The sequence below is a fragment of the Myxine glutinosa genome, chromosome 5, assembly GCF_964187855.1.
Source record: "Myxine glutinosa chromosome 5, kmMyxGlut1.1, whole genome shotgun sequence".
Taxonomy (NCBI): Eukaryota; Metazoa; Chordata; class Myxini; order Myxiniformes; family Myxinidae; genus Myxine; species Myxine glutinosa.
The window spans coordinates 43,416,560-43,441,408 of NC_136265.1; the positions used below are offsets into that span (position 1 = coordinate 43,416,560).

Consider the following 24,849-nt stretch of genomic DNA (forward strand, 5'->3'; position numbering starts at 1 on the left):
AGAAGTCGGTTTAGTGAAGTGCGTCACAAAACATAGGGCCTAGAATATCATATGGTCAATAATACCATGTGCAAGACCAGCGTCCAACTCACCTGTGTCTCTCCAGATGAGAGAATCAAAGCTTTGATGGAATTTCCCCTGAAGTTGATTGTGAGGCCTCCAGAGCAGACAGTGGTTCGTGCGTCACAGTAATAATTATTCATTTCCACGGACAAGTCAAACACGCTATCGATCTCCTGAACCAAGATGTACGAGCAGGAGTTACCAGGATAATCGAAGATAACGCCGTCAAAGGTTTTCATTTGTGAGTTCTCGGTACTGATGCAGGAACCTGGTCGAGTAAGGGACAATTTGTTTGAGTCCAAGTAAAAGGGAGAAGGATTCAGCGCACACTGCAATACCATAAACAAACCACAACTTGTTGCTTGAGGTGGGGCATACCATGTCCAACCTTTGCCCAATTTGTATAAATTGACAATAGGGCGGTGGGACAATTATTCGACACAATAAGCAAGAGAATGAACAAACAAAAGAAGAGAGGAAGGAAGAAATCACAGTAACCGACAAATAAGAGGATTGGGTGAGGAAGAGTTAATTGAGGTGATAAAGAATGTGAGTACTTTTGGTGAATGTGTAAATGTACAGGGAGTGGAAGTCAACTGCATATAAACATTCAGGGTGGGATATCTCTTTGTAAAGCCTGTCAAAGTATGCAGGCCATCCTGTATGAAACAAAATTTGCACATAACCCCAAGAGATGGGCTGAATGCAACATGTTACCCCAATATGCCCACCACTGTACAAAATTTCGTAAAAAGTCTCTTTTCTTCCATTGTAAATGTCTCTTTTGAACCTGTGCTCTTGTATTTAACAGGCACACCAAACTTTTCAAAAGTGGACACTTATTATGCAGTCATGATGTGGGACACTCAATCAATGAAAAGCAAACTTACATCCGCATTGCCAATGAAAGCAGCAGCCATCAGCATCCAACACCTTAGTGGCTTTCTTTCCGGAGGCACATGGTGGCTCCACCACATCAGGACAGGATTTTGGTGTCACTGAAACTTCCTTGCCGTTGCCAATGCAAGTGTAGGTATTGCAATTCTCGGTCCATGTTTCTCCAGCCTGAAGGGTGAAGAAGAACCAAAGTCAGTACAAACATGTTGCTCTTTTAATGGCCAATACAAGTGATGTGGGACTTGAGTAAAGCATCTAAACCAAACATTTCCTCCTGTTCGACGAGATGTTTAGCAGTAGTGTCGGTGAAATACTTGTCGACTTCTGGTTCCAGGTGGCTCCACATGTTGGTTGAATCGACAGCTGCTCCTTCCAACTCAATCAAAGCTAAGTTTTCCGAACCTGATCCGTTGCGTTTTTCTGTTTACATTTTCGTCCATGTTGCTGTTTGTATTTTCATCCAATTTTCCATGTTAAATCATACGTTGCTGTGCTATCATGTCGAACTCGTTTCCCTGTAGCCCAGGCCTACTCCTTGGATAACCTGGAGCAAAGTCATCTCGGTTTTGAGGCCATTTTGCATTCTGACACAACAACACACAACATGCATTTTAAGGCCATTTTCCCTGCTAGAGCGGGGGTTAGCCTTGCAGTCCCCATGACAATTTCTCCATTTTGCCCTATTTTCTGCATCTCCCCTTGTTAACCCCCTTGCCCGCATTTCTTCTTCCATCATCTTTAGCCAAGTCTTTCTCGGTCTTCCCCGTCCTCTTCTTCCTTCTACATTCATTTCCATCACTCTTATCAACCAGTCACTTTCATCCTTCCTCAACACATGACCAAACCATCTCAACCTGTTCCTCTTCACAGCATCAATCACAGGCTCTATTCCCATCATCTTTCGCAATTCATCATTTGTCTTCCTCTCTCTCAACGATACTCCACACATCCACCGAACCATTCGCATTTCCACCCTTTCCAGGCTTCGTTGCTGCTCTACGTTCATTACCCATGTCTCGCTCCAATAAATCATAACACTTCTCACACATGCAGCATACACCTTTCCCTTCAGCTTCAACGACACCCCTCCTCATCAGCACACCACTCAGTTCCCGAAACTTCTTCCATGCACATCTCACTCTGGCAACCGTTGCCGAGTCTGATCCACCTTCTCCATTCAGCATGTCTCCGAGGTAGCAACATGTTTTCACACCTTCCAGCTTCACGCCGTCTCCAAGATCCAACTCAACATTTCCTCCATCTGCAGCTCCTTCTGTGCACACCTTGCATTTGAATGTAGCTGCCACACTGGTTAATGACCCTCTCAGACCACTGCATTTTTGATGAACCCACTCAGCGCACATTGTACATTGAATGGAGTTCACTCCGACACCCTTCCTGCACACAGCACATGGCCACTTCCCAGTTCTTTCCACCTCACCACATGCTTTACCACTTGCCATCACCTTCGTCTTTCCGATATTCACCTTCAGACCTTTTGTCTCCATACATTCCTTCCACTTGTTCCTCTTTTCCTTCAGTCCATCCATACTTTCCGCAATCAACACAAAATCATCTGCATAGAACAACTCCCACGGTAAACACTCCTTTACGTTCTGAGCCAGCACCTCCATCACAGCTACAAATAGTAGTGGACTTAGTACCGACCCCTGATGCACTCCCACCTTCACCTCAAACTCACCACTGTTCCCGTCCTTCGTCCTTACAGCTGTGCGCGCTCTTTTGTAGATTGCCATCACTACTCTGATCAACCATTCCTCCACTCCTAACTTCCTCAATGCCCATGTCAATACTTCGCGTGGAACCCTATCGAATGCTTTCTCCAGATCAACAAACCCAAGAAACAACTTCTTCCTCTTCTCCATGTACTTCTCCTGCAACTGCCTCACAAAAAAGAGCGCCTCGGTCGTTCCTCTTCCTGGCATAATTCCAAACTGCATTTCGTCGATCTTCACCTTCTTCCTTATGCTCCTCTCCAACACCCTTTCCAATACCTTCATTCCATGCTCCAATAACTTTATCGCTCGGTACGAGCCACACTCCAGAGGGTCACCTTTCCCCTTGTATAGAGGGACGAGGGTACTCAGTTCCCAATCCACTGGAATGCTGCCTTCTTTCACCATCAGATTACAGATCTCTGTCATTCTCTTCACACCCCAACTTCCTGCTGCCTTCAACATATCTCCCACAACTCCCATCGGCCCTCCCGCTTTTTCTACTCTTCATTGCTTTTATCGCTTCCTCAACTTCCTTCTCAGTTATCTTCTTTGCCAGGCCTAAAACTGGGGTACTCTCTATGTTGCCATCCCATTCATTCTCTGTATTCAACAGCATTTCCATATATCTTTTCCATCTTCCTTTAATTCCATCTGGATCCACAACGATTTGTCCCACTTCATCCTTCAAGCAACTCACCCCCATCACATCACACCTCTCTTTCGCTATCTGCTTTGCAATCCTGAATACCGCTCTCTGACCCTCTCCCGAATCCAAGCGTTCTCCGAACATTTTCCGACATGCCTCCTGCGCCTTTGCTCCCTCTTTCTTTGCAGCCTTCTTGGCTGCCTTATAACTTTCATGCTCTGCTTTTTCTGCTCCCCTACCCTTCGCCTTCTGCCACTCCTTGAACTTCTTCCTCTTCTCGTCAATCCTCTTTCCAACTTCATCATCCCACCACCATGTTTCCGAGTGCCTCGGTGGTCCTTTTGTCCATCCACATACCTCACCAACGGCTCCCAACAGACTATCTTTCATTGACATCCAACCACTTTCAAGCTCAACCACATCATCCTCGACCATACTCAGCCTCTCTTTAAATGCCTCTCTTACTGTCACCTCTTTCAACCTCCACACCTTCATTCTCGGTTGGTACTTCACCCGCCGGGCTCTCCTCGCACCTTTCACCCTTATGTCGCAGACAACCAAGTGGTGCTGTGAAACAGCCTCCTCCCCCGGGATCACCTTTTTGTCCCGGAGGTGCCCCCTATCTCGCCTACGCACCATCAGGTAGTCAACGGTTGTCGTCGACCCACCTGACGTGTATGTAACAAGCTTATTAACCTCTTTCTGGAACTGAGTATTACAAATCAACAAATCAGCTCCATCAGCAAACTCCAAAATCCTTTCAACTTCTCCATTTCTCACACCATATCCGTAACCCCCATGAACTCCCTCAAAACCGTCCATACTCCTTCCCACATGTCCATTTAGGTCTCCTCCTACCACAACAACTTCCTCATCTTTCATGTTTTCCATCAGCTTCTCTATCGCACACCAGAACTTGTCCTTCTCTTCATCGCTCCAACCAACCTGCGGAGCATATCCCGTGATGACGTTCACCAAGAGCTTTCCAATCATCATTTTCACCATCATCAACCTATCACTCACTCTAGTCACACTCACCACACTGTCTACAAACTCCTCAGAAAACAGGACACCAACACCATTCACGCCCTCCAGGCACCCTTGCCACACAAACCTGTATTTCTGTCCCTGTCTACCCTTCACCATTCTCACACCACTTCCCTTCCATCTCGTCTCTTGCACACAACATATGTCCACTCTTCTTCTGATAAATACTTCCACCACTTCTCCTGATCTCCCTGTCATTGTCCCTACATTCCATGTCCCAAACCTCAGAAACCGATCTCCACTTCGGGCTGTACCCTGCCCATATGTAGTTGTAATTGTCATGGTTCTCTTTTTGAGGCAATGTTTTTATGGCCGGATGCCCTTCCTGACGCCAACCCTCTTAGTCGCCTCTTACGACACGCAGGGATACGGTGTACCTATTCTAAACCAGGGTACACACCGGTATTCTGACACAATAAACATGATATTTGTTCCACATTGTGTTCTGCTGCTGTTATGCATATTTCGTTCCATATTGTGTTGTGCTGCTGTTAACTTTCTCTCCATTTTTGTTGTTAACACCCAGGTCTTTGCCCCGTAGATGACAGTGGGAATAACTCACTGATTGAACACGTTCCTTTTCAGACATTTTGGTAAGCTACCTCTCATGATGTTACTGAGCTTTCCACATTGTCTCCATCCAAGTTTGATTCTTCTCTTTATTTCTTGTTCTTGATTATTTTCCTTTTGACTAAAGCTTTGCCCGAGGTATATTCATCTACTTTCTTTTCTTTTCTATTCTTATACTTGTTACAATTTTCTCAAAGCTTTCTTCTTTGACAACAATATCATCTGCAAATTTCAGATTGTTTAACTTTCCTCCATTAATGTTGACACCTGTATCTTCCCACCGAAGTGAATGAAATATATATTCCAGTCACAACAAAAAGTGCACTCTTCAGTTGCCACATGGCCTTGATTACCATTTTGTGACATGGTCATGACTTGATGCAACCTTTTTTCTCCTTGTGCAATTGCCGAACATGTATCTAGAAAAGGCCCCTCTGGGTTACCACATTTGCTTCTGCTATTTTGTAGCCGTCAGTAGCTGTCATTGCTTTCTCATATCTCAAAAATCACATCATTGCGCCACATCAAATGATCAACCTAGTTTGCATTTTTCATGGTATGGCCCATTCTGAGAAATCAACCTTATTCGATAAACTTATGCAGGGTTTTCAGATAACTAGAACGGCACTCTTCGACATTGTGACGTTGACCGATATGCCTCCGCCCATTATTTTGTGACGTTGACCTGACTCCAAATCTCATTTATTCAAACTCAGACTCAAACTTCTTGGATTCGGAACAAACCTTCTGTGACTTTGACTACACTGCCGACCAAATAAACATCTTTCATCTGGCCTTGGTTACTGAATCCGTTTAATCTTCACCACCGATTCCACCCCATTTTGATGGTTGGCAACAATGAAGTCCTGCTCTTGAAAATAAAATCTTGTGATTTCTGATGTTGCGGTGATCGAGGGTGATCGGGACAATTGGTCCTCTTTAACTGCGGCTGGTGTAATAAAACATACCTTTGCGAGTGTAATATAAAACGTTGCTCTTTCTAGAAGTACTGTGAGTATCTCGTTCTGAGAACGTTTTGAACTCCCCTGGTATTTGTCCGTTTCGTCAGGGAACTCACCATTCGTGCTGGAACCAGTTCTATACAGTCAGCCGCAGGTGTTCCAATAGTCGGTGGTGCTGGTGGTGGTGCAGTGCTCACAGCTGGCTTGGGTGTAGTCATGCAAGGTACTTGACTGGCTGTGACCTGGCAATTTTCATTGCATTTGGCAATTCGACACAGGCCATTGACAATGGTGCTGTTGTAGATGACATCTCCTAAAAGGAAGATCAATATTAAAATAATAGTCATTGCAGTTGTTGCCGATGCAGCACCGCCAAGAGCACCACATGGTTATCCAATGATCAAAGTTTTGAATTTCTTTTCTTTTCTTACATCATGGACACAAATACATGACGTTTTTGTTTTCCTTAAGGCATTCAAAAACGTCATTTGAATGAGACACAATCGTCCAAGGAATTAGAATGTTTTATATTTTAAAATACAAGTACTGCAGATATAATTGGTATGAAAACGTTTTTTCTTACGAAATATACATACTTATACATTGAGAAAAAAGAAAATCTTGGTGTTTCCTGGACTCGTGAATATCTCGTTCCAAGAACATTTTCAACTCCACTCACATCTACATGTATAAAAACCATTGTCTCTCTGTGGCTCTCTGTCTGTCTGTCTTTGCTCCTTCTGCACGGACACATCTTTCAAGTTACACACTCCAAACTTGAGGTACAACACAACTTTGTGTGGGGCTTAACTTAGGATATATGGCCAGGCCTCATGCGAAGGCTTGGGGGCTGTGGAGGGGCGTAAATTCTCGATGTAAATGTGTACCGTGTCGCTCCACGAAGTGGTGGTAGCAGAGTGTATTAAAATTTCCTTTTTTACGTGTGCAACACTGAGGTCAAAGAACTCTTTGCATAGGTAAATTAACCAGAGGGAGTCGGGGATATCTTGTGGGGGAAATATTTCTGGCAGAAAGGGGAGTGCGGCTGGGGTAATGGGGTATTGGAGGGGGGGGGTGGGAGAGGAGGTGGGTGAGGGGTGGGAGGACTGGTTATGGGTAATGGGAGGTTGGAGGAGGGGTGGGGGAGGAGGGGGGGGGTTGGGAAACGCCAATATCTGTCTTTTGATTAAACCCTTCAGTGATGCGACGGATACTTTTGTTAGTATAATAATAATTATAAGTTATTTTCAATGCCAAAAGAGTAAAATTAAAGACAACATTCCACCAGAATAGGGAAATCATTTTATTTGAAGAAAAAAACCACGAAGTTCAATATCAAATGTCAGTCAAGTCCAGTGCCATCAATGGAAATACTCATCAATGAAGAAATGAATTGTCGGACCTGCGGGAGAATTCCCCATTGGCAATCTCGATTGTTAAACTGGCAAATGGGCAAAATGTTATCGACCTTTCAACAGCCAACCCCGTTTAGACTGTAGATTTTAGAGTTTATACAAACGGAATTGCTTTGGATGTACCTTCGTTTATTTCTTTATTTTTGAGCACATTAACTATGCCTTTGGAAGCAAAATAGAAAGCAAAAGTCAGTTCATGAAATTTTAAAAGGGCATAAAGAATGGGATCGGAGGACACCTCAGACTTGTTACGTGTTCCTCCCCGACCTCCTGGACCTCCGAACCCCGGGAGGAATTACGGCAGAAAAAATATATATTACTCCGTGTCAAAATCCAGATCGAAACCACACCAATGGGTATCAACGAAAAGAATGTATTAAAAATCACACGGGAATAATACATACAATATCATAAATACAATACAATACAAGCAATATCTTAAGATGGTAACTTAACCCCAAACTCACGGCACTCCCAGGAAACGGAACCGAGCCCTCCTCAATGTCTCTATAACCCTCCAAGACTAAGTTGATGCGCTACGGCGATCATTGGAACAATGTCCAATCAAGAGCAACCGAGGCGTAGACGGTCGAAGCGACACAGAAGTCATGTGGTCCAACACCCAGCAAACTCGCGGTAGAAAGGCAACTCCCAAAGATGCGATCCAGACGTGCACCTGCACCGTTCAATCAGCGAACCGCAGTGCAATCTTCAGACGCCGCGTTATTGCACAGCTGTCCCCGGCAAACCACCTGAGGATAAGCCCAGCCGACGCGACCAAAACCTTTTCCGATGAAGGTAGCGCGCGGGGCGAAATGGCGGACGGCCCTCACTCGAGCCAGAGCTTCTAGGCAAGGATTCTCCGGAATCTCAATGCCGATACCCACCTACGCAGGCTCCACAATACTCCGGCGATATCACCTCTCGCTCGAAATTCCTTTCAAGGACTGAAAGTCCACTCACAACGTTCGCTCAACCACGCTCCGTACAGAGCTTCAAGGCAAGTCTTTTCACTGTCCTCTGCCTTCTTCCTCTTCAACGCCTTTTTCTTCCGGGTCACGATCCGATTTCCTGTCTCATTTTTACCAAGAGCGCCTTTAACCTTTCAACCACAATAACCATTTCACTTAAACAACAATCCCCATAATAATTAGAACCCACAATAATAATAATAACAGCAATAATAATAATAAGTGCCGAATCCGTAACACTTCCCCCCCTCAAGAAAGAAAGTTTGAACACAGCGAAAACTTTCTTTGCCGGCAAACTCTTTAAACAAACAAAAGTAAACTCACAACCCCAAATCACCAATTCCCGTGAGCAGCCATTAATATCTCCCAAAAATAAAGCAACAAACTTCGACCAACCCACAGAGATTTCCAATATTAACTGACTCTGGACAAAGAGTCAGCCACGACATTGTCCCTGCCCTTTACATGTTCAATTTCCCCATTGGACTCCTGCAAAGCCAAACTCCATCTCATCACCCTCTGATTTTACTTTTCGTTTCTTTTGAATGAAGGTTATGGGGTAGTACTCAAAAACCCAAAGTCAAGCAAATCTACAGCACTTTTCCCCGGGAGGCCGAGCTGAAAGCCAGGTTCCATGTTGGTTGGGTGGTGAGGTCTGGAAGTATTCACCACATGGACGCCTTTAGGAACGTGGAGTTCATGGTTAGTCCGTGTAGGGAAGTTCACTACATGGACGCCTTTAGGAACGTGGCGTTCACGGTTAATCTGTGTAGGAATCTTGGCTCGGCTGCTCCGCAGCATTCAGTGCTTCACCTCTTTCTAACTTTCCTAACAATAACGGTTGGACCACTTGTCATGGTAGTCACATGAATAGCGGTCTCCTTCTCGGCCACTGCTCGGATAAACCTTCCTTCGGGGGCTGCCGTAACTCTGGGAGCCTCCATAATAATATCGATTGCGGCCACCACCAAAACTACGACTCCGTGGTCCTCTTCTGTAGATCCCACGACACCTATCAAATGCCTTCCCTACTGTTATGGTCCGACCCTCCAACTCCTTGCTATTCAGATCCTTTTCTGCCTCTCTGGTGTCCTTTGAGTTTTCAAACGTGACAAAGCCAAACCCTCTTGACTTTTGTGTCTCTGTGTCTTTTATCAGCAGCACTTCCAAAAGCGGTCCATATTTGCTGAAGGCAGACTCCAGAACATCTTCCTTTGTTTTGTAGTTCAGTCCACCTACAAATAACTTGCTAAATTTGTCGCCATCCCTAACTGGTGTGGTGTTATTTTCCCTACTGGGCTTTTTAACAACCATCGGGTTACCATAAACTTGACCACCGGCCAAATCATTCCCGATAACAATAGATACTCCCTCTACAGGAAGCGTGGCTTGTAAACCGACGGTGACCGGTCCTGACACCAAATCGGACTCCAAATGGATGACATGAAGTGGAGCACTAACACAGCCCCCAATCCCATGTAAACGAATACTATCACCAGTTGCCGTCTCCTCTGACAATGGCAAGATGCCTTCAAGCATTAAAGTTTGATGTGCTCCTGTGTCCCTCAATACCCTCACAGGTCTCCGGTTAGTCGAGGCTCCATCCAGTGACACAAACCCCTCTGAAATAAATGGTTGGTAACCCTTTTGAGGGCGATTTCTCACAATGGCCATTGCATTTGGAGTTGTACTAGTTGAACTCCGCTCCTGATTTTCCCTTTTCATGGTGTAACACTGGGACATCAAGTGTCCAGGTTTATGGCAAAAAGCGCAAGTAGGCCCGGAGGAGAACCTCGTGGTCTGCTTCGAGCCTCCCGGAGGATACGTCTGCCTTGGAACTGTTGTCTTCTGATTTCTAGAAGTCGTGGTATCAGAGTGGTCCTCATAGTCATCTCGAGGCCGCCCCCATGAATTTTCGATCTCCGCCCCTGAGGTACCATAGCTCCACTGGCTAGGTCTAGGCGAGAAGTTAGGCTTGTGGAACCCCATCCTGTGGGTTAAGGCATAGTCATCTGCCATGGTTGCTGCCTCATACAACTTTGGTACTTTCCTTTCCTCTAGATGTACTTTAATGTCCTCGTGGACACACTGCTGGAATTCCTCCCCCAGGATCAATTGTCGAAATAGTTCGAAGTCTTTCCCAACCCCTTCTGACTCACACCACCTATCAAACATGGTTTCTTTCATTCTGGCAAACTCCACATGGGTCTCACTCTCCCTCTTCCTGGCATTCCGGAATTTTTGTCGGAAAGCTTCCGGGACCAATTCATAAGCTTTGAGAATGTTTTTCTTCAATACCTCATAATCTGCACATTGGTCAATCGGTAAAGCCGAATAAATATCTTGAGCTTTACCCACCAGAACACTTTGCACTAATATGGTCCAGGACTCCTCAGGCCAGTTTAGCAGTTGAGCCACCTTCTCAAAGTGTGAAAAAAAATTGGCTACCTCCTTTTCATTGAAGGGTGGAACCAGCCTCACATGTCTGCCAACATCCCAGGTGTTCTGACTAGTTGTCGAGCCAGTCGGCATGGATGGTACCTCTCCTCGTTCTCTCATTAAATCCAGCTCCTTGGCTTTAATTTCCTGCTGACGCGCCATTTCGTGTGCCTTTAATTCCCTTTCAGCTTTTTTCTCCTCTGCTTCAAGTTCCCTTGCCCACTCTCCTTTCCTCTGCTTTCATCCTTTCTAACCTTTCCTGGAGTTCTCTTTCCACTCTCCTTTCCTCTGCTTTTTCCTTTTCTACCCTTTCCTGGAGTTCTCTTTCCTCTCTCCTTTCCTCTGCGTGTTTCTCTTCTCTTCTCTCTTCTGCTTTCCTTTCCTCTGCTTTTAACCTTTCCTGGAGTTCTCGTTCCTCTCTCCTTTCCTCTGCTTTTCTTTCTTCGAGTTCCCTTGCAGCTCTCCTTTCCTCTGCTTTTTCCCTTTCCTGGCTCAGTAATTGCAACTCCAGTTTCCGGAGCTTCACATCTCCTGGTTCCTCGGGTAACCAATCCCAGGCTACCTCTTCCCATGTTCCTAATCCCACCATAGATTGTATTCACCACTGTCTGCATCTCTGCCTTCCTCATATTAGTTCGGACCTCCAAGCTAAAATGTTTGGCCAATTTCAAGAGGTCCGATTTTACTAACACTCTGAACTGTGCTTCACTAGGGGTCACTGCAAACTTCTCTGCGTCAAACTCCATGGTGACTATTGTTCACACCTGTTAACCTTCACACAAGAAATTTTTAAAAACAATATATATATATTTTTGGAAACATTTCGGAGCGTTGGAACAAGTTCCAAATTTGGGAATTCTGGGAATGTTAGGGAATTCTTTCCCGGACTAAATTTAGGGAATTTTAGATCCCGGACACAGACCCAATTTCGAGCCCACGAGTCAATTGGACGAGCCCCCAATTTCTGTCACGTGTTCCTCCCCGATCTCCTGGTCTCGGTGTACCTCAGAAACCCCGGGGAGGAATCACGGCAGAAAAATATATATAACTCCGTGTCAAAATCCAGATCGAAACCACACCAATGGGTATCAACGAAAAGAATGTATTAAAAATCACACGGGAATAATACAATACAATATCATAAATACAATACAATACAAGCAATATCTTAAGATGGTAACTTAACCCCAAACTGACGGCACTCCCAGGAAACGGAACCGAGCCCTCCTCAATGTCTCTATAACCCTCCAAGGCGAAGTTGATGCGCTACGGCGATCGTTGGAACAATGTCCAATCAAGAGCAACCGAGGCGTAGACGGTCGAAGCAACACAGAAGTCACGTGGTCCAACACCCAGCAAACTCGCGGTAGAAAGGCAACTCCCAAAGACGCGATCCAGACGTGCACCTGCACCGTTCAATCAGCGAACCGCAGTGCAATCTTCAGACGCCGCGTTATTGCACAGCTGTCCCCGGCAAACCACCGGAGGATAAGCCCAGTCAACGTGACCAAAACCTTTTCCGATGAAGGTAGCGCGCGGGTCGAAATGGCGGACGGCCCTCACTCGAGCCAGAGCTCCTAGGCAAGGATTCTCCGGAATCTCAATGCCGATACCCGCCTACGCAGGCTCCACAATACTCCAGCAATATCACCTCTCGCTCGAACTTCCTTTCAAGGACTCAAAGTCCACTCGCAACGTTCGCTCAACCACGCTCCGTACAGAGCTTCAAGGCAAGTCTTTTCACTGTCCTCTGCCTTCTTCCTCTTCAACGCCTTTTTCTTCTGGGTCACGATCCGATTTCCTGTCTCATTTTTACCATGAGCGCTTTTAACCTTTTAACCACAATAAGCATTTCCCTTAAACAACAATCCCCATAATAATTAGAACCCACAATAATAATAATAACAGCAATAATAATAATAAGTGCCGAATCCATAACAGACTTCGACGCTTGTGCACAAGCCTCGGTTAGAATCTCAATCCAGCCACGGCACCAATTATTTCCACCTTGCAAGGTCAGCTGAGGAAATTTTTTGGCAGGGATTAGGAGGCTAATTTGTTCAGAGTGCAGGCGATAACTCGCCTACGCATCATGAAAGACACTGTGGGATCTTTAACATCCACCAACTAATGTCAGCAGATGGGACATCTGCAAATGCAACGCATTCACGCAAAACACAAATCTGAAAGTGCTGAGTCCCACCAAGGCTAGACAGCTTCCTGTCAGAATTTGCCTGACCTACCTGGAAGAAAAAAATGTTTACAGAACCATTTATGGGGACCAAAAGGTAAAACTTAAAGTGCAAGTAGGTGCGTGTGGGATGTATCACATAAGAACAGAGTTGTTTGTGCAAATCAAATGATCTCTCTGACTCTTGAAAATCCTCTCTATCTCTTTGCTGACGACTCCACTCTCTGCCGCTCCATTCCTCATCCCTCAGATCGGCAGTCTGCAGCCTCCTCACTCTCTGCAGACCTGGACAAAATCACAGACTGGGCAAACAAGTGGAACATGTCTTTCAATCCTGACAAATCTCACACTCTTACGATGTCTCTCCGAAAAGACCGACTGGACAACCCTCCCATCTACTTTCTGAATAATCCTCTCCAAGAAGTTCTGTCACTCAAGCTTTTGGGTCTCACTATCTGCCATGATCTTTCCTGGGAAAACCACATTTCCAAGCTGGCCTCCAAAGCCAGTCGCCGACTGGGCATCCTCCGTCGTGCGAAGTCCTTCCTTGGCACACCTGAGCTCCTCACAACATACAAGGCTTTCATCCGCAGCTCAATGGAGTACTGCTCTCCCCTCTGGGCTGGTGCTCCTGCCTCACACCTAGCTCGTCTTCACGCTGTTGAGACCAAAGCGTTCAGAATCATTGGAATCTCCCGCGATGACGCTATCTCCGAGGGCCTTTCACTTAATCACCGCAGGCAGGTTGGTGGTCTTTCCGTCTTCTACCGACTCCTCTCCGGCCTTGCTCCCCCAGCTCTCTCTGGGCTCTGTCCCCCAAATATTCCTGCAGGTCGCACAAGATCTGCCTGCAACCCTCTTACGGTTAAACTGCCAAAACCAAGACTCTCTGCTCACCTTCACTCCTTCATTCCTCTTTTCTCCCGCCTCTGGAACAAACTTCCTCACTCTCTTCAATCCCACTCCTCCCTCCAGGTCTTTAAAACGGCTGTTCACCACCATCTCTTATCTTCCCCAATCCAAAACCTTGATCTTTTCTACCCCCGCTAATTTCACCCCAAATCCACTTTTTTGAGGTGACTTTTGACTTCTTTCCTGGAAGTCCTTGGTGTCCTTGCGTTTTATACCTATCCTGCCTCCAAAAGGCCCTCTCCCTCCAAAAACATCTCCCGATGTCCCTGCTCTCAAATGTTGTGTTTGTGTGCTTCCTCCCCTTCTCTCCCCATCTTGTCGACCGCTCCCCTTTTTATATACTTTGTTTGCTTGTTTGTTTGATTTGTTTGTTTGATAAATGTTAGCTCTTTCACCAGCCTCGACTCTGTATACAAAAACAGAAAGAAAAAAAAATCAAGTACGGGTGTTTAGCTTTCATTATTCTTGGACTGTTTGCAACCACGTTGAGTCCTTTTTGGTAACCAAAGGCTGATAACAATGCTATTGCACGTATTTCCGATTTGCACAAAAGAATCACAATTTCCTTCCAACTTTTGATGATGGAAACAATTTGAAGTTCATAACACCATCATTTTTTCACATTGTAATGACCAACATTGAGGATCTCAGCATAATCGTATTGTCGATCGATAATATCAGTTTTGTGTTTTCATCATTTCAAGAAAAAAAGTAGCATGCTATGCCACTAGCATGCCATGTAGCATGCTACAAAGAGTAGCATGCCATGCTAAAAGTCGCAAAATGTAGCAAAAAGTAGCACGCATGCAGTAGCATGCATGCAGGGAAGCATGCTAAACTAGTTCAATGAAAAAAAAAATCTTTCTCACCCGGTCGCAAAATCTCTCCGCCAGGGAGTTGACAATAGCAACCAGCTAAAATGGGACAAGAAAAGGCAGAATTTCATTAGAAAAGAAGCATTTGAGAAGAAAGACATTTTCTTCCAAAATGGAATATTTTATGGTAATAAATTTCATGATATAACAAAGAAAAAAAGAAAAAAGAGACAAAACCATCAATAGACGTTGAAAAGAGATCTCCACATAAAAGACACACAACAACATATTCATTTGAAATTGTGAACAATGTTTGCAGAAAACACAAATGCCAATTTCTTCCTTCAATATTGAAAAAATGATGGCAATAGCAACAGAAGGAAAAGCATGGAGAGAGTAAAATTGTCATGAAATCCAGACGCATTAACACATACCTGGTGGAGTTGCAGGTGGAGCTGTAGTTTGTGAAACAGGTGGTAAGGTTGGAGGCACAGGAACGGTTGGAACAGGCATTACTGTCGTCGGTGGATGTGCAGTTGGAACCGTTGGTGGAACAGGTGGTAAAGTTGGTGGAACTCCAGTTGGTGGTGAAGCTATTGTTGGAACTGCCGTTGTTGGAACTGGAGGTAAGGTTGGGGGCACAGGAACGGTTGGAACAGGCACTACTGTCGTCGGTGGAGGTGCAGTTGGAACCGTTGGTGGAACAGGTAGTAAAGTTGGAGGAACTCCAGTTGATGGTGGAGCTGTTGTTGGTACTGCCGTTGTTGGAAGAGGAGGTAAGGTTGAGGGCACAGGGACGGTTGGAACAGGCACTACTGTCGTCGGTGGAGGTGCAGTTGGAACCGTTGGTGGAACAGGTGGTAAAGTTGGAGGAACTCCAGTTGGTGGTGGAGCTATTGTTGGAACTGGAGGTAAGGTTGGGGGCACAGGAACGGTTGGAACAGGCACTACTGTCGTCGGTGGAGGTGCAGTTGGAACCTTTGGTGGAACAGGTGGTAAAGTTGGAGGAACTCCAGTTGGTGGTGGAGCTGCTGTTGGTACTGCCGTTGTTGGAACAGGAGGTAACGTTGGACGCACAGGAACGGTTGGAACAGGCATTACTGTCGTCGGTGGTGGTGCAGTTGGAACCGTTGGTGGAACAGGTGGTAAAGTTGGAGGAACTCCAGTCAGTGGTGGAGCTGCTGTTGGTACTGCCGTTGTTGGAACAGGAGGTAAGGTTGGGGGCACAGGGACGGTTGGAACAGGCATTGCCGTCGTCGGTGGAGGTGCAGTTGGAACCGTTGGTGGAACAGGTGGTAATGTTGGAGGAACTCCAGTCAGTGGTGGAGCTGCTGTTGGTACTGCCGTTGTTGGAACTGGAGGTAAGGTTGGACGCACAGGAACGGTTGGAACAGGCATTACTGTCGTCGGTGGTGGTGCAGTTGGAACCGTTGGTGGAACAGGTGGTAAAGTTGGAGGCACTCCAGTCAGTGGTGGAGCTGCTGTTGGTACTGCCGTTGTTGGAACAGGAGGTAAGGTTGGGGGCACAGGGACAGTTGGAACAGGCATTACTGTCGTCGGTGGTGGTGCAGTTGGAATCGTTGGTGGAACAGGTGGTAAAGTTGGAGGAACTCCAGTCAGTGGTGGAGCTGCTGTTGGTACTGCCGTTGTTGGAACTGGAGGTAAGGTTGGGGGCACAGGAACGGTTGGAACAGGCACTACTGTCGTCGGTGGAGGTGCAGTTGGAACCGTTGGGGGAACAGGTGGTAAAGTTGGAGGAATGCCAGTCAGTGGTGGAGCTGCTGTTGGTACTGCAGTTGTTAGAACAGGAGGTAAGATTGGGGGCACAGGGACAGTTGGAACAGGCATTACTGTCGTCGGTGGAGGTGCAGTTGGAACCGTTGGTGGAACAGGTGGTAAAGTTGGAGGAACTCCAGTCAGTGGTGGAGCTGCTGTTGGTACTGCAGTTGTTAGAACAGGAGGTAAGATTGGGGGCACAGGGACAGTTGGAACAGGCATTACTGTCGTCGGTGGAGGTGCAGTTGGAACCGTTGGGGGAACAGGTGGTAAAGTTGGAGGAATGCCAGTCAGTGGTGGAGCTGCTGTTGGTACTGCCGTTGTTGGAACGGGAGGTAAGGTTGGACGCACAGGAACGGTTGGAACAGGCATTACTGTCGTCGGTGGAGGTGCAGTTGGAACCGTTGGTGGAACAGGTGGTAAGGTTGGAGGAACTCCAGTCAGTGGTGGAGCTGCTGTTGGTACTGCCGTTGTTGGAACAGGAGGTAAGGTTGGGGGAACAGGGACGGTTGGAACAGGCATTACTGTCGTCGGTGGAGGTGCAGTTGGAACCGTTGGTGGAACAGGTGGTAAAGTTGGTGGAAGTCCAGTTGGTGGTGAAGCTATTGTTGGAACTGCCGTTGTTGGAACTGGAAGTAAGGTTGGGGGCACAGGAACGGTTGGAACAGGCACTACTGTCGTCGGTGGAGGTGCAGTTGGAACCGTTGGTGGAACAGGTGGTAAAGTTGGAGGAACTCCAGTCAGTGGTGGAGCTGCTGTTGGTACTGCAGTTGTTAGAACAGGAGGTAAGATTGGGGGCACAGGGACAGTTGGAACAGGCATTACTGTCGTCGGTGGAGGTGCAGTTGGAACCGTTGGTGGAACAGGTGGTAAAGTTGGAGGAACTCCAGTCAGTGGTGGAGCTGCTGTTGGTACTGCCGTTGTTGGAATGGGAGGTAAGGTTGGACGCACAGGAACGGTTGGAACAGGCATTACTGTCGTCGGTGGAGGTGCAGTTGGAACCGTTGGTGGAACAGGTGGTAAGGTTGGAGGAACTCCAGTCAGTGGTGGAGCTGCTGTTGGTACTGCCGTTGTTGGAACAGGAGGTAAGGTTGGGGGAACAGGGACGGTTGGAACAGGCATTACTGTCGTCGGCGGAGGTGCAGTTGGAACCGTTGGTGGAACAGGTGGTAAGGTTGGAGGAACTCCAGTCAGTGGTGGAGCTGCTGTTGGTACTGCCATTGTTGGAACAGGAGGTAAGGTTGGGGGAACAGGGACGGTTGGAACAGGCATTACTGTCGTCGGTGGAGGTGCAGTTGGAACCGTTGGTGGAACAGGTGGTAAAGTTGGTGGAACTCCAGTTGGTGGTGAAGCTATTGTTGGAACTGCCGTTGTTGGAACTGGAGGTAAGGTTGGGGGCACAGGAACGGTTGGAACAGGCACTACTGTCGTCGGTGGAGGTGCAGTTGGAACCGTTGGTGGAACAGGTGGTAAGGTTGGAGGAACTCCAGTCAGTGGTGGAGCTGCTGTTGGTACTGCCGTTGTTGGAACAGGAGGTAAGGTTGGGGGCACAGGGACGGTTGGAACAGGCATTACTGTCGTCGGTGGAGGTGCAGTTGGAACCGTTGGTGGAACAGGTGGTAAAGTTGGTGGAACTCCAGTTGGTGGTGAAGCTATTGTTGGAACTGCCGTTGTTGGAACTGGAGGTAAGGTTGGGGGCACAGGAACGGTTGGAACAGGCACTACTGTCGTCGGTGGAGGTGCAGTTGGAACCGTTGGTGGAACAGGTAGTAAAGTTGGAGGAACTCCAGTTGGTGGTGGAGCTGTTGTTGGTACTGCCGTTGTTGGAAGAGGAGGTAAGGTTGAGGGCACAGGGACGGTTGGAACAGGCACTACTGTCGTCGGTGGAGGTGCAGTTGGAACCGTTGGTGGAACAGGTGGTAAAGTTGGAGGAACTCCAGTTGGTGGTGGAGCTATTGTTGGAACTGCCGTTGTTGGAACTGGAGGTAAGGTTGGGGGCACAGGAACGGTTGGAACAGGCACTACTGTCGTCGGTGGAGGTGCAGTTGGAACCTTTGGTGGAACAGGTGGTAATGTTGGAGGAACTCCAGTTGGTGGTGGAGCTGTTGTTGGTACTGCCGTTGTTGGAACAGGAGGTAAGGTTGGGGGAACAGGAACGGTTGGAACAGGCATTACTGTCGTCGGTGGTGGTGCAGTTGGAACCGTTGGTGGAACAGGTGGTAAGGTTGGAGGAACTCCAGTCAGTGGTGGAGCTGCTGTTGGTACTGCCGTTGTTGGAACAGGAGGTAAGGTTGGACGCACAGGAACGGTTGGAACAGGCATTACTGTCGTCGGTGGTGGTGCAGTTGGAACCGTTGGTGGAACAGGTGGTAAAGTTGGAGGAACTCCAGTCAGTGGTGGAGCTGCTGTTGGTACTGCCGTTGTTGGAACAGGAGGTAAGGTTGGGGGCACAGGGACGGTTGGAACAGGCATTGCCGTCGTCGGTGGAGGTGCAGTTGGAACCGTTGGTGGAACAGGTGGTAATGTTGGAGGAACTCCAGTCAGTGGTGGAGCTGCTGTTGGTACTGCCGTTGTTGGAACTGGAGGTAAGGTTGGACGCACAGGAACGGTTGGAACAGGCATTACTGTCGTCGGTGGTGGTGCAGTTGGAACCGTTGGTGGAACAGGTGGTAAAGTTGGAGGCACTCCAGTCAGTGGTGGAGCTGCTGTTGGTACTGCCGTTGTTGGAACAGGAGGTAAGGTTGGGGGCACAGGGACAGTTGGAACAGGCATTACTGTCGTCGGTGGTGGTGCAGTTGGAATCGTTGGTGGAACAGGTGGTAAAGTTGGAGGAACTCCAGTCAGTGGTGGAGCTGCTGTTGGTACTGCCGTTGTTGGAACTGGAGGTAAGGTTGGGGGCACAGGAACGGTTGGAACAGGCACTACTGTCGTCGATGGAGGTGCAGTTGGAACCGTTGGGGGAACAGGTGGTAAAGTTGGAGGAATGCCAGTCAGTGGTGGAGCTGCTGTTGGTACTGCAGTTGTTAGAACAGGAGGTAAGATTGGGGGCACAGGGACAGTTGGAACAGGCATTACTGTCGTCGGTGGAGGTGCAGTTGGAACCGTTGGTGGAACAGGTGGTAAAGTTGGAGGAACTCCAGTCAGTGGTGGAGCTGCTGTTGGTACTGCAGTTGTTAGAACAGGAGGTAAGATTGGGGGCACAGGGACAGTTGGAACAGGCATTACTGTCGTCGGTGGAGGTGCAGTTGGAACCGTTGGGGGAACAGGTGGTAAAGTTGGAGGAATGCCAGTCAGTGGTGGAGCTGCTGTTGGTACTGCCGTTGTTGGAACGGGAGGTAAGGTTGGACGCACAGGAACGGTTGGAACAGGCATTACTGTCGTCGGTGGAGGTGCAGTTGGAACCGTTGGTGGAACAGGTGGTAAGGTTGGAGGAACTCCAGTCAGTGGTGGAGCTGCTGTTGGTACTGCCGTTGTTGGAACAGGAGGTAAGGTTGGGGGAACAGGGACGGTTGGAACAGGCATTACTGTCGTCGGTGGAGGTGCAGTTGGAACCGTTGGTGGAACAGGTGGTAAAGTTGGTGGAAGTCCAGTTGGTGGTGAAGCTATTGTTGGAACTGCCGTTGTTGGAACTGGAAGTAAGGTTGGGGGCACAGGAACGGTTGGAACAGGCACTACTGTCGTCGGTGGAGGTGCAGTTGGAACCGTTGGTGGAACAGGTGGTAAAGTTGGAGGAACTCCAGTCAGTGGTGGAGCTGCTGTTGGTACTGCAGTTGTTAGAACAGGAGGTAAGATTGGGGGCACAGGGACAGTTGGAACAGGCATTACTGTCGTCGGTGGAGGTGCAGTTGGAACCGTTGGTGGAACAGGTGGTAAAGTTGGAGGAACTCCAGTCAGTGGTGGAGCTGCTGTTGGTACTGCCGTTGTTGGAATGGGAGGTAAGGTTGGACGCACAGGAACGGTTGGAACAGGCATTACTGTCGTCGGTGGAGGTGCAGTTGGAACCGTTGGTGGAACAGGTGGTAAGGTTGGAGGAACTCCAGTCAGTGGTGGAGCTGCTGTTGGTACTGCCGTTGTTGGAACAGGAGGTAAGGTTGGGGGAACAGGGACGGTTGGAACAGGCATTACTGTCGTCGGCGGAGGTGCAGTTGGAACCGTTGGTGGAACAGGTGGTAAGGTTGGAGGAACTCCAGTCAGTGGTGGAGCTGCTGTTGGTACTGCCATTGTTGGAACAGGAGGTAAGGTTGGGGGAACAGGGACGGTTGGAACAGGCATTACTGTCGTCGGTGGAGGTGCAGTTGGAACCGTTGGTGGAACAGGTGGTAAAGTTGGTGGAACTCCAGTTGGTGGTGAAGCTATTGTTGGAACTGCCGTTGTTGGAACTGGAGGTAAGGTTGGGGGCACAGGAACGGTTGGAACAGGCACTACTGTCGTCGGTGGAGGTGCAGTTGGAACCGTTGGTGGAACAGGTGGTAAGGTTGGAGGAACTCCAGTCAGTGGTGGAGCTGCTGTTGGTACTGCCGTTGTTGGAACAGGAGGTAAGGTTGGGGGCACAGGGACGGTTGGAACAGGCATTACTGTCGTCGGTGGAGGTGCAGTTGGAACCGTTGGTGGAACAGGTGGTAAAGTTGGTGGAACTCCAGTTGGTGGTGAAGCTATTGTTGGAACTGCCGTTGTTGGAACTGGAGGTAAGGTTGGGGGCACAGGAACGGTTGGAACAGGCACTACTGTCGTCGGTGGAGGTGCAGTTGGAACCGTTGGTGGAACAGGTAGTAAAGTTGGAGGAACTCCAGTTGGTGGTGGAGCTGTTGTTGGTACTGCCGTTGTTGGAAGAGGAGGTAAGGTTGAGGGCACAGGGACGGTTGGAACAGGCACTACTGTCGTCGGTGGAGGTGCAGTTGGAACCGTTGGTGGAACAGGTGGTAAAGTTGGAGGAACTCCAGTTGGTGGTGGAGCTATTGTTGGAACTGCCGTTGTTGGAACTGGAGGTAAGGTTGGGGGCACAGGAACGGTTGGAACAGGCACTACTGTCGTCGGTGGAGGTGCAGTTGGAACCTTTGGTGGAACAGGTGGTAATGTTGGAGGAACTCCAGTTGGTGGTGGAGCTGTTGTTGGTACTGCCGTTGTTGGAACAGGAGGTAAGGTTGGGGGAACAGGAACGGTTGGAACAGGCATTACTGTCGTCGGTGGTGGTGCAGTTGGAACCGTTGGTGGAACAGGTGGTAAGGTTGGAGGAACTCCAGTCAGTGGTGGAGCTGCTGTTGGTACTGCCGTTGTTGGAACAGGAGGTAAGGTTGGACGCACAGGAACGGTTGGAACAGGCATTACTGTCGTCGGTGGTGGTGCAGTTGGAACCGTTGGTGGAACAGGTGGTAAAGTTGGAGGAACTCCAGTCAGTGGTGGAGCTGCTGTTGGTACTGCCGTTGTTGGAACAGGAGGTAAGGTTGGGGGCACAGGGACGGTTGGAACAGGCATTGCTGTTGTCGGTGGAGGTGCAGTTGGAACCGTTGGTGGAACAGGTGGTAATGTTGGAGGAACTCCAGTCAGTGGTGGAGCTGCTGTTGTTACTGCCGTTGTTGGAACTGGAGGTAAGGTTGGACGCACAGGAACGGTTGGAACAGGCATTACTGTCGTCGGTGGTGGTGCAGTTGGAACCGTTGGTGGAACAGGTGGTAAAGTTGGAGGAACTCCAGTCAGTGGTGGAGCTGCTGTTGGTACTGCCGTTGTTGGAACAGGAGGTAAGGTTGGGGGCACAGGGACGATTGGAACAGGCATTGCTGTCGTCGGTGGAGGTGCAGTTGGAACCGTTGGTGGAACAGGTGGTAATGTTGGAGGAACTCCAGTCAGTGGTGGAGCTGCTGTTGGTACTGCCGTTGTTGGAACTGGAGGTAAGGTTGGACGCACAGGAACGGTTGGAACAGGCATTACTGTCGTCGGTGGTGGTGCAGTTGGAACCGTTGGTGGAACAGGTGGTAAAGTTGGAGGCACTCCAGTCAGTGGTGGAGCTGCTGTTGGTACTGCCGTTGTTGGAACAGGAGGTAAGGTTGGGGGCACAGGGACAGTTGGAACAGGCATTACTGTCGTCGGTGGTGGTGCAGTTGGAATCGTTGGTGGAACAGGTGGTAAAGTTGGAGGAACTCCAGTCAGTGGTGGAGCTGCTGTTGGTACTGCCGTTGTTGGAACTGGAGGTAAGGTTGGGGGCACAGGAACGGTTGGAACAGGCACTACTGTCGTCGGTGGAGGTGCAGTTGGAACCGTTGGGGGAACAGGTGGTAAAGTTGGAGGAATGCCAGTCAGTGGTGGAGCTGCTGTTGGTACTGCAGTTGTTAGAACAGGAGGTAAGATTGGGGGCACAGGGACAGTTGGAACAGGCATTACTGTCGTCGGTGGAGGTGCAGTTGGAACCGTTGGTGGAACAGGTGGTAAAGTTGGAGGAACTCCAGTCAGTGGTGGAGCTGCTGTTGGTACTGCCGTTGTTGGAACGGGAGGTAAGGTTGGACGCACAGGAACGGTTGGAACAGGCATTGCTGTCGTCGGTGGAGGTGCAGTTGGAACCGTTGGTGGAACAGGTGGTAAGGTTGGAGGAACTCCAGTCAGTGGTGGAGCTGCTGTTGGTACTGCCGTTGTTGGAACAGGAGGTAAGGTTGGGGGCACAGGGACGGTTGGAACAGGCATTACTGTCGTCGGTGGAGGTGCAGTTGGAACCGTTGGTGGAACAGGTGGTAAAGTTGGTGGAACTCCAGTTGGTGGTGAAGCTATTGTTGGAACTGCCATTGTTGGAACTGGAGGTAAGGTTGGAGGCACAGGAACAGTTGGAACAGGCACTACTGTCGTCGGTGGAGGTGCAGTTGGAACCGTTGGTGGAACAGGTGGTAAGGTTGGAGGAACTCCAGTCAGTGGTGGAGCTGCTGTTGGTACTGCCGTTGTTGGAACAGGAGGTAAGGTTGGGGGCACAGGGACGGTTGGAACAGGCATTACTGTCGTCGGTGGAGGTGCAGTTGGAACCGTTGGTGGAACAGGTGGTAAAGTTGGTGGAACTCCAGTTGGTGGTGAAGCTATTGTTGGAACTGCCGTTGTTGGAACTGGAGGTAAGGTTGGGGGCACAGGAACGGTTGGAACAGGCACTACTGTCGTCGGTGGAGGTGCAGTTGGAACCGTTGGTGGAACAGGTAGTAAAGTTGGAGGAACTCCAGTTGGTGGTGGAGCTGTTGTTGGTACTGCCGTTGTTGGAAGAGGAGGTAAGGTTGAGGGCACAGGGACGGTTGGAACAGGCACTACTGTCGTCGGTGGTGGTGCAGTTGGAATCGTTGGTGGAACAGGTGGTAAAGTTGGAGGAACTCCAGTCAGTGGTGGAGCTGCTGTTGGTACTGCCGTTGTTGGAACTGGAGGTAAGGTTGGGGGCACAGGAACGGTTGGAACAGGCACTACTGTCGTCGGTGGAGGTGCAGTTGGAACCGTTGGGGGAACAGGTGGTAAAGTTGGAGGAATGCCAGTCAGTGGTGGAGCTGCTGTTGGTACTGCAGTTGTTAGAACAGGAGGTAAGATTGGGGGCACAGGGACTGTTGGAACAGGCATTACTGTCGTCGGTGGAGGTGCAGTTGGAACCGTTGGTGGAACAGGTGGTAAAGTTGGAGGAACTCCAGTCAGTGGTGGAGCTGCTGTTGGTACTGCCGTTGTTGGAACGGGAGGTAAGGTTGGACGCACAGGAACGGTTGGAACAGGCATTACTGTCGTCGGTGGAGGTGCAGTTGGAACCGTTGGTGGAACAGGTGGTAAGGTTGGAGGAACTCCAGTCAGTGGTGGAGCTGCTGTTGGTACTGCCGTTGTTGGAACAGGAGGTAAGGTTGGGGGCACAGGGACGGTTGGAACAGGCATTACTGTCGTCGGTGGAGGTGCAGTTGGAACCGTTGGTGGAACAGGTGGTAAGGTTGGAGGAACTCCAGTCAGTGGTGGAGCTGCTGTTGGTACTGCCGTTGTTGGAACAGGAGGTAAGGTTGGGGGCACAGGGACGGTTGGAACAGGCATTACTGTCGTCGGTGGAGGTGCAGTTGGAACCGTTGGTGGAACAGGTGGTAAAGTTGGTGGAACTCCAGTTGGTGGTGAAGCTATTGTTGGAACTGCCGTTGTTGGAACTGGAGGTAAGGTTGGGGGCACAGGAACGGTTGGAACAGGCACTACTGTCGTCGGTGGAGGTGCAGTTGGAACCGTTGGTGGAACAGGTAGTAAAGTTGGAGGAACTCCAGTTGGTGGTGGAGCTGTTGTTGGTACTGCCGTTGTTGGAAGAGGAGGTAAGGTTGAGGGCACAGGGACGGTTGGAACAGGCACTACTGTCGTCGGTGGAGGTGCAGTTGGAACCGTTGGTGGAACAGGTGGTAAAGTTGGAGGAACTCCAGTTGGTGGTGGAGCTAT

General features: G+C 49.0%; 1 protein-coding gene across 1 annotated transcript in view; it reads right to left on the minus strand.

Moving 5' to 3' along the window:
* Positions 1-19,334, minus strand: part of LOC137427606 (uncharacterized) — a 33,611-nt gene extending 14,277 nt beyond the window's left edge. The window contains exons 1-5 of the mRNA XM_078777979.1: positions 15,102-19,334; positions 14,722-14,766; positions 6,041-6,237; positions 954-1,128; positions 93-331 (exon numbers count right to left, since the gene is read on the minus strand). Of these exons, the coding sequence (XP_078634105.1) occupies positions 93-331; positions 954-1,128; positions 6,041-6,237; positions 14,722-14,766; positions 15,102-19,215 (4,770 nt within the window). The 5' untranslated portion in view covers positions 19,216-19,334. The remainder of the gene's footprint in view (positions 1-92; positions 332-953; positions 1,129-6,040; positions 6,238-14,721; positions 14,767-15,101) is intronic.
* Between the last annotated feature and the right edge of the window lie 5,515 nt (positions 19,335-24,849).